Here is a 14,059-nt window from a genome sequence, read left to right on the forward strand (position 1 = left end):
TTGGATGACCGCCAGGACTTAAACTATGCATTATACCGAATCTACATGGCCCAGATTCTCTCCATAATGATCCTGCCAGAAACATAGCTGAGGCTTTGAACGCCTCTGACCCTAGTGTTCACCCCTAGCAAGGCTTCCTATGCCTCCTCACCGTAACCCCTGCCAGTCTTACAGCTGCAGTCGCAGTATTCTACCCATCAATTCCCTGCCCATTGCAGTATTGCTGTTCTGCAGAGCTTCCTCACATAGCGGGCTTTCCTGCTGTGCTGCAAGATGCTCTTCTGCTCTGCGAGAGGTCTTGCTGTGGCCCTCTTCTCCTCCATTAGGGTCTGTTATCCTCCAGCACGCCTTGCGCTGTAACCCTCATGGGCATCCATACAAGCCAAAACTGGTTGTACTTTGCTTCCATCTTGTGGAGTCTCTCATAGCTCATTTTTCTGTCTGTCTGTCTGTCTGTCTTTCTGTCTGTCCTTGAAATCCCGCGTCTCTGATTGGTCGAGGCCGCCAGGCCTCGACCAATCAGCGACGGGCACAGCATGGCGACGATGATGTCATAATGGAAATCCCGCGTCTCTGATTGGTCGAGGCCGCCAGGCCTCGACCAATCAGCGACGGGCACAGTATCGATGTAGATGTCATAATGGTTGCCATGGCGACGATGATGTCATAAAGGTTGCCTCGACCAATCAGCGACGGGCACAGTCTGCCGCGAATTTTGGAATCATCATTGTCTATATACTACGGGGACATGCATATTCTAGAATACCCGATGCGTTAGAATCGGGCCACAATCTAGTATATATATATGTACAAACACATATACATACACATATTGTGGTGAAAGCGGGATTGGTGCAGTGTGACAGCCTGGCAGAGACCCAGGAAAGTTCAAAACAAAGTCTCAACCTCAGACCCACGTTTCCTGGCCTCCTCTTACCCAATCTTCTATACAGCTAATGCCTCTATCACAATAAAGGTGTGGGCATTTGTTTGAGACAATCACAATCATATTATACTATGCCCCAAATGCACATCAATCACCCTTACCCACTAACCTTATAACAGAACATGCCCAAGGGACCACGATACTTTGTGGCGACTCCAGTTGTACACTCAACCTAAAACTAGACATGTCCTCTAACCCCCAATTAGACACCTCCTTCGCACCTTTTCGTTTTGACTCTTTTGACTCTACCTCGTTCTCTAATGCTCTTCTCCTTCTCTAATGCTTGGAGAGAAGTAAACCCAACAGTTAGAGATTATACTTATTTCTCTCCGCAGCACTCTTTATTTATGAGGATTGATCATATATTTGTCCACACAACATCTCTTTCATTTCCATTCTAACCACTCCCTAGTCGGACCATTCTCCTATTCAACTAACCGGTGTAACAGGCCAGATTAACCTCCCGCCCAGAATATACCCGGGGTTAAAGTGGCCTAGGCCAGATTATACCCCGGGTATATTCTGGCCTAGCCCAAACTACACCCCGGGGTACAAATTGGACTAGTCCAGTTTATACCCCTCCAGGTCAGAATATACCCCAGCTACTGTAGATCAGATTTTTCAGGCTTTTGAGAACCATTGAGTGACATTCTTAATAACGGGGCCCCAGGTAGCACAAAGGGGCCCCAGGAAGCTCACGGGGCCCCAGGCAGCGCACAGGGGCCACAGGCTGCGCATGGGGCCCCAGGCTGCGCATGGGGCCCCGGGCAAAGCACATGGGCCACAGGCAGTGCACGAGGCCCCAAGCAGCGCCCAGGGGCCCCAGGCAGCACACAGGACCCCAGACAGCCCACAGGGGCCTCAGGCAGCCCACAGGGCCCCATGCAGCCCACAAGGCTCCAGGCAGCGCACAGGGTGCCAGGCAGTGCAAAGGGGCCCAAGACAGCGCACAAGGGCCCCAGGCAATGTACAGGGCCCCAGGCAGTGCACAGGGCCCCAGACAGAACACAGGGCCCCATGCAGCACACAGGGCCCCAGGCAGCACACAGGGGCCCCAGGCAGCGCACTGGGACCTATGCAGCACACGAGGCCTCAGGCAGCCCACAGGGGCCTCAGGCAGCCCACAGGGCCCCATGCAGCCCACAGGGCTCCAGGCAACGCACGGGGCCCCAGGCAGCAAACAGGGGCCCCAGGCAGCGCACAAAGCTCCAGTCAGTGAAAAGGGGCCCAAAGCAGCGCACAAGGGCCCCAGGCAACATACAGGGCCCCAGGCAACATACAGGGCCCCAGGCAGCGCACAGGGCCCCAGACAGCACACGGGGCCCCAGGCAACACACAAGGTCCCAGGCAGCACACAGGGGCCCCAGGCAGCACATGGGGCCCCAGGCAGAGCATGGGGGCCCAAACAGCACACAGGGGCCCCAGGCAGCGCACAGGGCCCCAGGCAGCACACGGGGCCCCAGGCAACACACAAGGTACCAGGCAGCACACAGGGGCCCCAGGCAGCACACAGGGCCCCAGGCAGCACACGGAATGGCAGAGACAGTGCACAAGGGAGGGGAAAGAGACAGCGTGCAAGGGGGAAGTGACAGTGAACTGGGACCCAGGCAGCACACAGGGCCCCAAGCAGCGCACAGGGGGGCAGAGTCAGTGCACAAGGGAGGGGGAAGTGACAGTGTGCAAGGGGGGAAGAGACAGCGTGCAGGGCCCCTGTGTGCTGTCTCTGCCCCCTGTGCGCTGTCTGGGATCCCATGTGCGCTGTTTGGGACCCCCTGTGTGATGTCTGTGGCCCCGTTCTTGAGTATATTAAAGATTAAGCATATTAAAGATCAGATTTTTCACGCTTATGAGAACCATTGAGTGATGTACTCAAGAACGGGGCCCCAGACATCGCACATCGCACAGGGGCCCTAGGCTAGTTTCACATTTGCGCATGGCTGTGTACGTTCTTAGTGAAGCCCCTCCCACTGCCGCGCCTGCCAGTTAAGCTCCGCCCAGGTTCGCATGCGGCTGCATGCGGCCTGCGTATCCCTATCTTTATCATTGGGTACGCAGGCCCTAAGGATGTTTGTGCTTGCGTATGCATGCGTTGTTTTGAGGATTCGGTGAACGCAAGAAAATCCAATTTGTTGCCTTCGCCGCAGGTTGCAGCACCGTCAAAAGAACGTGGGCGGAGCTTAACCGGCGGGGCGCAGCAGTGATCAAGGCTTTACTCAGAGCGTACGCATGTGCACGGCTGTACGCAAATGTGAAACTAGCCTTACAGGATTGAGTGATATACTCAAGAGCAGGGCCCCAGACATCGCAAAGGGGGTCCCAGACAGCGTACAGTGGGTCCCAGATAGCGCACAGGGGGTCCCAGACAGCGCACAGGGGATATGCGCTCTGTCTATTTCCCCCCTTGCGTGCTATCTCTTACCCCCTTGCTCACTGACTCTGCCCCCCTGTGCGCTATCTGGGACCCCCTGTGGGCTGCCTGGGGTCCTGTGGGCTGCCTGGAGCCCTGTGTGCTGCCTGGGGCCCCATGGGCTACAATGGGGTCCCTGTGGGCTGTCTGGGGCTCCGTGCACTTCCTGTGGCCCCTGTGCTCTTCCTGGGGCCCCTCTGTGCTGCCTGGGGCCCCTCTGTGCTGCCTGTTGCCCTGTGCGCTGCCTGGGGCCCCTGTGCTCTTCCTGGGGCCCCTCTGTTCTGCCTGGGGCCCTGTGTGCTGCCTTGGGCCCCTGTGCGCTGCCTGGGGCCCTGCGTTCTGCCAGGGGCCCCATGTGCTGCTTGAGGCCCCTGTGCGCTGCCTGGAGCCCTGTGGGCTGCCTGGGGCCCCGTGGGCTGCCTGGGGTCCTGTGCACTGCCTGGGAAACTGTACGCTGTTTGGGGCTCCGTGCGCTGTCTGGGGGCCCTGTGCGCTGCCTGGGGCTCCTGTGCTCTTCCTGGGGCCCCTCTGTGCTGACTGGGGCCCTGTGGGCTGCCTTGGGCCCCTGTGCACTGCCTGGGGCCCCGTGCACTTCCTGTGGCCCCTGTGCTCTTCCTGGGGCCCCTCTGTGCTGCCTGGGGCCCCTCTGTGCTGCCTGGGGCCCTGTGCGCTGTCTGGGGTCCTGTGTTCTGCCAGGGGCCCCGTTTGCTGCCTGAGGCCTTTGTGTGCTGCCTGGGGCCCTGTGCGCTGCCTGGGGCCCCGTGCAGTGCACTTCCTGTGGCCCCTGTGCTCTTCCTGGGGCTCCTCTGTGCTGCCTGGGGCCCCTCTGTGCTGCCTGGGGCCCCTCTGTGCTGCCTGTTGCCCTGTGCGCTGCCTGGGGCCCCTGTGCTCTTCCTGGGGGGCCTCTGTGCTACCTGGAGCCCTGTGTGCTGCCTTGGTTCCTTGTGCGCTGCCTGAGGCCCCAGTGCACTTCCTGGGGCCCCTGTGCTCTTCCTGGGGCCCCTCTGTGCTGCCTGGGGCCCCTCTGTGCTGCCTGAGGCCCCTGTGCTCTTCCTTGGGCCCCTCTTTGCTGCCTTGGGCCCTGTGCGCTGCCTGGGGCCCTGTGTTCTGACAGGGACCCCGTGTGCTGCCTGAGGCCCCTGTGTGCTGCCTGGGGCCCTGTGCGCTGCCTGGGGCTTTGTGCGCTGCCTTGGGCCCTGTGCGCTGCCTGGGGCCCCGTTTGCTGCCTGGAGCTCTGTTATTTATTATATGACCCGGGGTATAGTTTGGGCTAGGCCAGAATATACCCGGGTATAATCTGGCCCAGAGGGGTATAAACTGGACTAGTCCAATTTATACCCCGGGGTATAATTTGGGCTAGGCCAGAATATACCCGGGGTATAATCTAGCCTAGGCCACTTTAACCCCGGGTATATTCTGGGCGGGGGTTAATCTGGCCTGTTACACCGGCACCTCGTTGCACGCACGCCATAGTCTTGCTACTGGACTCTTGACGATTCTTTAGTCTCCTGCCCAGAAATCTTTCAGAGATTGGGCAATCAGTTAACTGAATACTTTTCCCTGAAACAACAATCTGACACTTCACCAATCTACGTTTTAGAGGCACATAAAGTCATGAGAAGAAAATTGCCCATAAGTAAAAACCCCGGAACTTTCTCCGTTACCATTATATTGCACAATGTGGGAGGTCTTATCTCCCCGCATAAATGTACAAAAGCGGTTTGCTATTATAGAAGTCGACAGGCTGATGTAGTTTGCCTCCAAGAGACGCATTTTTCTAAAACCTCATACCCACGTTTCCTGGCCTCCTCTTACCCACTCTTCTATACGGCGAAAGCCTCTAACAAAATAAAGGTGTGGGCATTTGTTTTAAAAAGTCATTCCCTTTCACCATCAAAGATGGCCGTGATATGTTAGTCATAGGCTCAATCTTAAACAAGACAATCACAATTGTATGATACTATGCCCAAAATGCATATCAATCACCCTTATTCACTAACCTTATTGCAGAACAAGCACAAGGGATCACAATACTTTGTGGACACTCCAGTTGTACACGCAATCTAAAACTATGCATGTCCTCTAACCTCCCTCAGACCTCTTCGTTTTGACTCAACCTCCTTCTCTAATGCTTGGAGAGAAGTAAACCCAACAGCTAGAGATTATACTTATTTCTCTCCACGCAACTCTGTATTTATGAGGATTGATCAAATATTTGTCCACACAACATCTCTTCCATTTCCATTCTAACCACTCCCAGGTCGGACCATTTTCCTATCCAACTAACCGGCACCTCGTTGCACGCACATCAAAGTCTTGCAACTGGACTCTTGACGACTCATTAGTCTCCTACCCAGAAATCTTTCAGAGATTGGGCAATCAGTTAACTGAATACTTTCCCCTGAAACAACAATCTGACACTTCACAAATCTACCTTTTAGAGGCACATACAGTCCTGAGAAGAAAGTTGCCCATAAGAAAAAACATCGATTGGCCAGGACTGCAGATCTGGAAAGTAAGGTGACATCTCTCGAGTCTCAGTTGGCAAACTCCCTATTCTCATTAATTTACCGAGACCTGGACCACGCTTGATCTGACCTAGATCTGCTTCTCCCATTAAATGTCCCACTCAACTAAAATATGGGATGACCTAAAATATAATTCTATTCTTATTTCTTCTTCTCTCCCATTGGCACTCTTGTGAGGTAGTACTCAATTTACCCTAGGATTCAATTTCTCCCGGGCGTTCTGTAAGTGAATCGCATCCGATGTCAACAGGTTCCACCACTAATTTAAAGAGAACCTGTCATCAGGGTTATACATATTAAACTAAAGGCATGGGCATTATGGCGCTGGTATAACAAATACATACTTTCAGTGAAGAAATCCATAGATTGGATTTCATAAAATAATCACTAGAAGTTTTGTTCTCTGTGTATCGGGGCGGGACTTGGGTATGGTCTTCAGCTCCGCCATGACCCTTCCTCTGACAGTCTTCTTCCTTATTTAAATTCCGGTTCACACAGTCGGCGTTTGCGCACATGGATCTCTCGATGGGCTTTAATAAAATGGCACCCTAAAGGCTCATGTGCAGATTGATCATCTGGCAGTTTTAGGGAAGATGGCACGGGTGATGGTGCATGCACAGATTGATGTTTTTTAAAAACCAGGCTACGGATTTCTTCACAGAAAGTATCAATTAAATCAGTATACCAGTCCTATTATGGCCATGCCTTTAGTTTAATATGTATAACCCTGATGACAGGTTCTATTTAAATTAGTGGTTGAGCCTTTTGACACTGTATCACTTTTCCGATCCTACAGGAAAAATTCCACCTTCCACCCAAAGAAGTGTTCCGATATCCGCAGTTTTCTCACCTCTCTGTTGAAGAATGTCCCGCACAATACTCCTTTTGAATAAAGATGTCACTTACTTGCCCATGCGCCAGGTACCATCTGTCTGCTCTATATCCATCTAAACCACACTACCCATAGATGCCACCTTACCTACAACTCCCACTGGGAATCTCATATTGGCACCACTTCATCTGATGCAGATTGGACTCATATCTGGTCTTCAACCACACGTGGCCTACTTAATATTCTGATGCTGGAAACCATATATAAAGCAATGATGAGATGGTATTTGACGCCAGCCAGAGTGGCTCAGAGTGGTCCCTAACTATTCCCCTCGGTGCTTCTGAGGACACCAGTTCGAGAGCGACATTTATCACATATGGTGGTTTTGCCCTATAGTGCGCAGACTCTGGATCAGAGTATACTTCCTTATCCCCTCAGTCACAGGCCACAATCTTAAGCAAACTCCCTGGGATGCCTTAATAAAATTGGGCTCCTTGGGCAGATGACAGTTATCGTACTCCCTTTCCTCTACCACTGCTATGCACACGGGTTTCCAAAGCCTCGGTGTCACGGAGTTACCGCGACAGAGCAGTACCAGAAGACCGCAGCGTCTGATGGCTCCTGCTCCACCGCTGTGAAGAAGCACTTCTCCAGTACACTAAATGTGTTTGTTTCCTTTCAACAGGACAGGGGTTAATCGACCATGTGGTAATTCCTGCATTCAGCTGTGCTCGGTTAGCCACTCCTCTCTCCTATAAAAGCTAGGCCTTCTGGCCAGATCCTTGTCTGAGCTAGCATTTGCTAGATAGACCTGGAGTAGTGAGGAGCTGGTGTCTGGAGATCTGGAGGAGTTTATTGTGCGATGCTTGTTTGGTTTGTATGCTTGGAAACTCCTCATCCTTACCTGCTTTTTTTCTTCCCCCATCCTTCACATCCTGGTGTATACCTTTGTTATTTGTGAGAGTATATTTGTGTGAGTGGAATTTTCTTTTACCCTTGTCTTTGTTTCCCTGTCTGTCGGGTTGGTGTACTGCGGTACACGGTAGCGCCTCTCTTCCCCGGGTGGGGGAAGGGGACAGACGCAGGGCTGCTGTTATGAGTCAGGGCAAGGGCGTAGGCCCCGGCATCCTCACCATCTGAGGTATCCCAGGGAACAGGGCGAGTTAGGGTGCCCCCTAGAGCTAGGGACAAGAAAGGCACCCCTGGTCCCAGTTTACTTGCCAGTCCAATGGTGACACTTGGATTCTCCTTTTCTGCTATATAAGATTCCTTGACATTTTTTGGTAATTCTTCCCCCTCACCCCTATTTCCCAACTCCTTCCCCTTCTTTCTTTAACTATCCCCCCTACACCTTTCTCTTGTACAGTTATTTTTTTCCTATAATCAAAAAATTGTACTTTTGTTGTTTTGTAATGTTATTTTTTGTGTGTTCCAAAACTTAAAAAAAAATGACAGATTAAAAAAAAAGAAAAAACATTAATAAGCAGGAAAAAATGGAAAACTTAAAGAAATGGGTCATTTCACGGAATTTTGATCTTAAACATTGTCCAAATAGTTCCCCGAGCGGCAGTACTGCTGTAGTGTGACACGGAACCTACCATTTTTTTGATAATCGTGTACATTTCTTCCTCTGATTTCTTCATCAGACAGTCAGCTATGGAGGCGAGATCACAGCCCGATGACTCCGATACTTTCTGCAATGAAAATTGGACTTATATTCAGATGTCGCATACATTTTAGGACTGTTTTTTTTTCTCATTTTAGTTTTTTCTTGTTTTTTCGGAGTGGTGAAAACACCAGCAAAATGAGTTGCAGAGGCCAGATTTGCAAAGAGTGTAAAGTTTATTCAGTCGCACTTCCCTCGCCAACCTCTATTAATATGTAACTGCTCAGACACCGGTGTAATTTCTATTGGGGTAAATAGTGGGGGGACAATAATTACATTTTTGAAGTAGATGAGCTCTTCAGACGTGCTGACCACCATGGCTGATATAGCTACAGTTCCGCTCTCGGAGATGGCGCGGTGGAACAGACCTTTTGCTAAAGGAGACGCCACCTAGAAGAAGAGACAATCCAGATTACCGTGGTCTTTATCCCATGGAGTAATCGCATTTGTTATTTTTTCAGATTTTTTTTTTGGTACAGTTTTTGAACATTGACCTGCATTTGTTTAACTACTATCATGGAAAAAAAAATTGCGAACTGAATGTGAATGGCTCTATAAGCATTTTCTCATTCATTTGTAAGAATAAAGTTCATGAAGTCAATGAGCAAAAATAGAAGTTATTTTCCAGGGATGATAAGTTACTGGACAGAACTTACAAGTGCAGAAACGCTGACTCCTCCAGCAGATTCACCGAATATAGTGACAGATGAGGGATCACCTCCAAAATCTGCAATATTTTCCTGTATCCATTGGAGGGAGGCAACTTGGTCCAGAAACCCATAATTGCCACGTAATCGGTTGTCTCCAGTACTGAAAAAAAACAAAACATAAATTGATAGGAAAATAAAGTCCGAAAGCAATATCTGTCCCTTACAGAATACATCAAATTAATCTACCTAAAAATCACCTATACTGGGGTACATCCTGTATTATACTCCAGAGCTGCACTCACTATTCTGCTGGTGCAGTCACTGTGTACATACAGTACATTACTGATCCTGAGTTACATCCTGTATTATACTCCAGAGCTGCACTCACTATTCTGCTGGTGCAGTCACTGTGTACATACATTACTGATCCTGAGTTACACCCTGTATTATATTCTAGAGCTGCACTCACTATTCTGCTGGTGTAATCACTTTGTACATACAGTACATTGCTGATCCTGAGTTACATCCTGTATTATATTCCAGAGCTGCACTCACTAGGGTTGAGCGAAACGGATCGGTCATTTTCATAAATTGGCGACTTTTAGGCAAAGTCGGGTTTCATGAAACCCGAACCGATCCTAGTGTGGGATCGGCCATGCGGTACACGTTCAGAGCGCCAAAGTCGCGTTTCATATGACGCTGTCACCGCCGTTTTTCATCCAATGAAGGAGGACGCAGAGTGTGGGCAGCGTGATGACATAGGTCTCGGTCCCCACCATCTTAGAGAAGGGCATGGCAGTGATTGTATAGCTGTGTGCACAGTGCTGTGCAAACCAACTGCTTTTTTAAAAGCAAAATTCCTGTTGCTCCTTTCTGCACAGTTACCTATCTTGTTTATTTGTCCACATTTTTGTGTTCAGCAGTCCTTTTTATTGCTGCCATACTTGTCCTGAGCTCATTGTAGGGAGCTTGTTATTTTTATTTATTTATTTTTTTTTTAAATAATTCCAGCCACTTTCTGGCACGTTCATAGTGTTGTGTTATACCACTGGGCCAGAATTGTGGTTCTGTGTCTCCCCCCCAAAAAAAGGGAGATTAAAATTCGCACACAGTGTATATTCTGCTGTACTGCTAGTGTGTCGTATATATCAGGCAGCCACTTTCTGCCACATTCATCGTTTACTGTTATACCACTGGGCCAGAGTTGTGGTTCTGTGTCTCCCCCCCCAAAAAAGGGAGATTAAAATTCGCACACAGTGTATATTCTGCTGTACTGCTAGTGTGTCGTATATATCAGGCAGCCACTTTCTGCCACATTCATAGTTTACTGTTATACCACTGGGCCAGAGTTGTGGTTCTGTGTCTCCCCCCCAAAAAAAGGGAGATTAAAATTCGCACACAGTGTATATTCTGCTGTACTGCTAGTGTGTCGTATATATCAGGCAGCCACTTTCTGCCACGTTCATAGTTTACTGTTATACCACAGGGCCAGAGTTGTGGTTCTGTGTCTCCCCCCAAAAAATGAGGAAGTCTGGTGGAAGAGGCCGTGGGCGGGGGTTGTCACCTGGTACTGATGGTGGTGCTGCATCTGGTGGTAGTGGCAAAAGCACAGTAGCACCTAAAGCTGGAGGTGTTGAGCCTGCGTCATCGTCTGGCTACACAAGGCCTCGAAGGCTCCCTTACCTGGGAGTAGGAAAACAGCTTTTAAAGCCGGAGCAGCAGGAAAAAGTTTTGGCTTTCCTTGCTGACTCAGCATCTAGCTCTTTGGCCTCCTCTTCCCAAAGTTCAAAATGTCACAGCAGCCAGTCGTCAGTGGATGCTCCCGGTCAGGAACAAGACGTTTCCTTGTGTCCTTCTCCCAAACCAGAAGTGAAGGATGCGTCAGGCGACACAACAGGTTCCTCCATGGAGCTCTTTACACATACCGTGCCTGGGTTAGAAAGGGAAATTGTACCCTGCCCATTACTAGAAGAATCGGACATGGAGTGCACTGATGCACAGCCACAGCTAGATTATGATGCTGTTCCATTGAGTCAGATCACTACATTGCCCTCGCAGTTTGCTGAGCCAGAATCTGACCCTGATAGACTATGGTGCCCTGTCCCGAACGCTATAGCACCTTACACGGTGACACTGAGGAAGGTGCACATGACATTGAGGAGGAGGAGGTGATAGATGACCCAGTTGTTGACCCAGATTGGCAGCCATTGGGGGAAGAGGGTGGCGCTGCCAGTAGCTCAGAAGCGGAGGAGGGTTATCCACAGCAGCACCAATCTACATCGCAACAGCTGTCATCTGGCAGGCCCGTATCAGGCAAAAAACGTTTGACAAAACCAGTTTTAGGACAGCGTGGCCATCCTGTGAAAGTTGCACAGCGTGCAATGCCTGAAAAGGAATTCCATAGTAGGAAGAGTGCAGTGTGGCATTTTTTTGACCAAGATCCCAATGATCAGTCAAAAGTGATCTGTAAAAAATGCTCAAAGACCTTTAGCAGAGGGAAGATTCTTAACAATTTAAATACAACGTGCATGCGTAGACATTTAAACAGCATGCACTTGCAAGCCTGGACTAACTACCTAACGTCCCGTACCGTTGGTGCACCAGGTCTGAATGAAGGTAGTCAGCACCGCAACATTGCTTCCCTCACTGTAAGCCCACCGGTTAGGACACCAGCAGCAAATGTGGAGGGATCGTCGCTAGGCCAAAGCAGTCAGGGAGTCAGGAAGCACTGTATGTAGGCCAACATCACCAACTCACTCTCAATCTGCCATGTCCACAACCACCACCACCGCTAGTTCCACCATAGGCAGCTCTCCAGTCCAGCTCACCCTAGAAGAGACTCTTGTTAGGAAACGAAAGTACTCATCCTGTCATCCGCGTACACAGGGTTTGAACGCCCACATTTCCAGACTTATCTCGTTAGAGATGATGCCCTACCGGTTGGTTGAAAGCGAAGCTTTCAAAGCCCTGATGGCCTACGCAGCACCACGCTATAACCTACCCAGTCGCCACTTCTTTGCGAGAAAAGCCATCCCAGCCCTCCACCAGCATGTCAAAGACCGCATTGTCCATGCACTGAGGCAGTCTGTCAGTGGGAAGGTGCACCTCACAACAGATGCATGGACCAGTAGGCATGGCCAGGGACGTTACGTGTCCATCACCGCGCACTGGGTTAATGTCGTGGATGCAGGGTCCACAGGGGACAGCAATAGTGGGACAGTTCTGCCTAGCCCACGATCTAGGAAACAGTTGGCTGTAGACGTTCGCCACCCCACCTCCTCCTCCTGCTCCAGAAGCGAAAGCTCATCCACAGAGCGCTGTCGCACGACCACTCCATCCGCAGCTGCCAGTGTTGCACACGAGGTGTCCCATTACGGAACAGCTAGTGGGAAGCGTCAGCAGGCCGTGTTTGAAATGAAGTGTCTGGGCGACAACAGACACACCGCGGAAGTTCTGGCTGAGTTCTTGCAGCAAGAAACTCAGTCATGGCTGGGCAGTGTACATCTTGAGGCAGGCAAGGTAGTCAGTGATAATGGAAGGAATTTTATGGCTGCCATAGCCCTTTCACATCTCAAACACATACCTTGCCTGGCTCACACTTTGAACCTGGTGGTGCAGTGCTTTGTTAAAAATTATCCGGAGTTACCAGCCCTGCTCCTGAAGGTGCGAAGACTTTGCTCGCACATCCGCCAGTCGCCCGTACACTCCAGCCGTATGCTGAACCATCAGCGATCGCTCAATCTTCCACAGCACCGCCTAATTATCGACGTTGCAACAAGGTGGAACTCCACACTGCACTTGGTTCAGAGGCTGTGTGAACAGAGGCGTGCTGTCATGTATTTGTAGGAGGATACGCATACACGGGCAGGCAGTTGGATGGCAGACATGGAGTTGTCTGGTGTGCAGTGGTCCAAGCTACAAGACCTCTGTCAAGTCCCTCAGTGTTTCGAGGAATGCACACGGCTGGCAAGTGCAGATGATGCCATCATAAGCATGAGCATCCCACTTATGCGTCTGCTGATGCAAAGTTTGACGCACATCAAGGAGCTGGCGTCTGCAGCCGAGGAGGAGGGAATCCTTGATGACAGTCAGCCATTGTCTGGTCAGGGAACTGTCCAGGATGAAGTGGCGGTCGAAGAGGATGAGGAGGAGGATGATGGGGATGACTATGTATGGGAGGAGGATGCTTCTCAGGGGCCACTTGAAACTGGTGGCGTTGCAAGGTCAGGTGCAGGTTTCTTGCGGGACACTTGTGATGTGGATTTCCAAGAAAGTGCTCCTCAACCCAGCAGGACCAGTGAATTGACACCAGGAACATTGGCCCACATGGCTGAGTATGCCTTGCGTATTCTAAAAAGGGACCCCCGCATTGTCAAAATGATGACCGATGACGATTACTGGTTGGCCTGCCTCCTGGATCCACGCTATAAAGGGATAATGCAAAACATCATGCCACATGAGAACCTTGAGCAAATATTGGCTACCAAACAAGCAACTCTTGTAGACCGTTTGGTTCAGGCATTCCCAGCACACAGAGGCGGTGATGGTTCTCACACTTGCCGTAGGGGGCAACATGACAGAGGTGCTAGAGGTGCCGAAATCCGAAGTGGCGTTGGACAGAGGGGTTTTCTGACAAGGTTGTGGAGTGATTTTTCAGTGACCGCTAACACAACAGGGACTGCTGCATCTATTCAAAGTGACAGGAGACAGCATTTGTCCAGTATGGTTACAAACTATTTTTCATCCCTTATCGATGTTCTCCCTCACAGGTCATTCCCCTTTGATTACTGGGCATCTAAACTAGACACCTGGTCCGAATTGGCAGAATATGCATTACAGGAGCTCGCTTGCCCTGCTGCCAGTGTGCTTTCAGAAAGAGTCTTCAGTGCTGCTGGTTCAATACTGACTGAAAAAAGGACACGTCTGGCTACCCAAAATGTAGATGATCTAACCTTCATTAAAATGAACCAATCATGGATTGCCAATTCTTTTGCCCCACCTTCCCCTGCTGACACGTAGCTTGGGTGATA

At 50.5% G+C, this 14,059-nt stretch overlaps 1 protein-coding gene across 1 annotated transcript in view; it reads right to left on the minus strand.

Moving 5' to 3' along the window:
• Positions 1-14,059, minus strand: part of LOC143807348 (fatty acyl-CoA hydrolase precursor, medium chain-like) — a 53,701-nt gene that overhangs the window by 3,767 nt on the left and 35,875 nt on the right. Inside the window, exons 5-7 of the mRNA XM_077288792.1 lie at positions 9,036-9,189; positions 8,656-8,769; positions 8,312-8,407 (exon numbers count right to left, since the gene is read on the minus strand). Coding sequence (XP_077144907.1) covers positions 8,312-8,407; positions 8,656-8,769; positions 9,036-9,189 — 364 coding nt within the window. The remainder of the gene's footprint in view (positions 1-8,311; positions 8,408-8,655; positions 8,770-9,035; positions 9,190-14,059) is intronic.

The sequence above is a fragment of the Ranitomeya variabilis genome, chromosome 2, assembly GCF_051348905.1.
Source record: "Ranitomeya variabilis isolate aRanVar5 chromosome 2, aRanVar5.hap1, whole genome shotgun sequence".
Lineage (NCBI taxonomy): Eukaryota > Metazoa > Chordata > Amphibia > Anura > Dendrobatidae > Ranitomeya > Ranitomeya variabilis.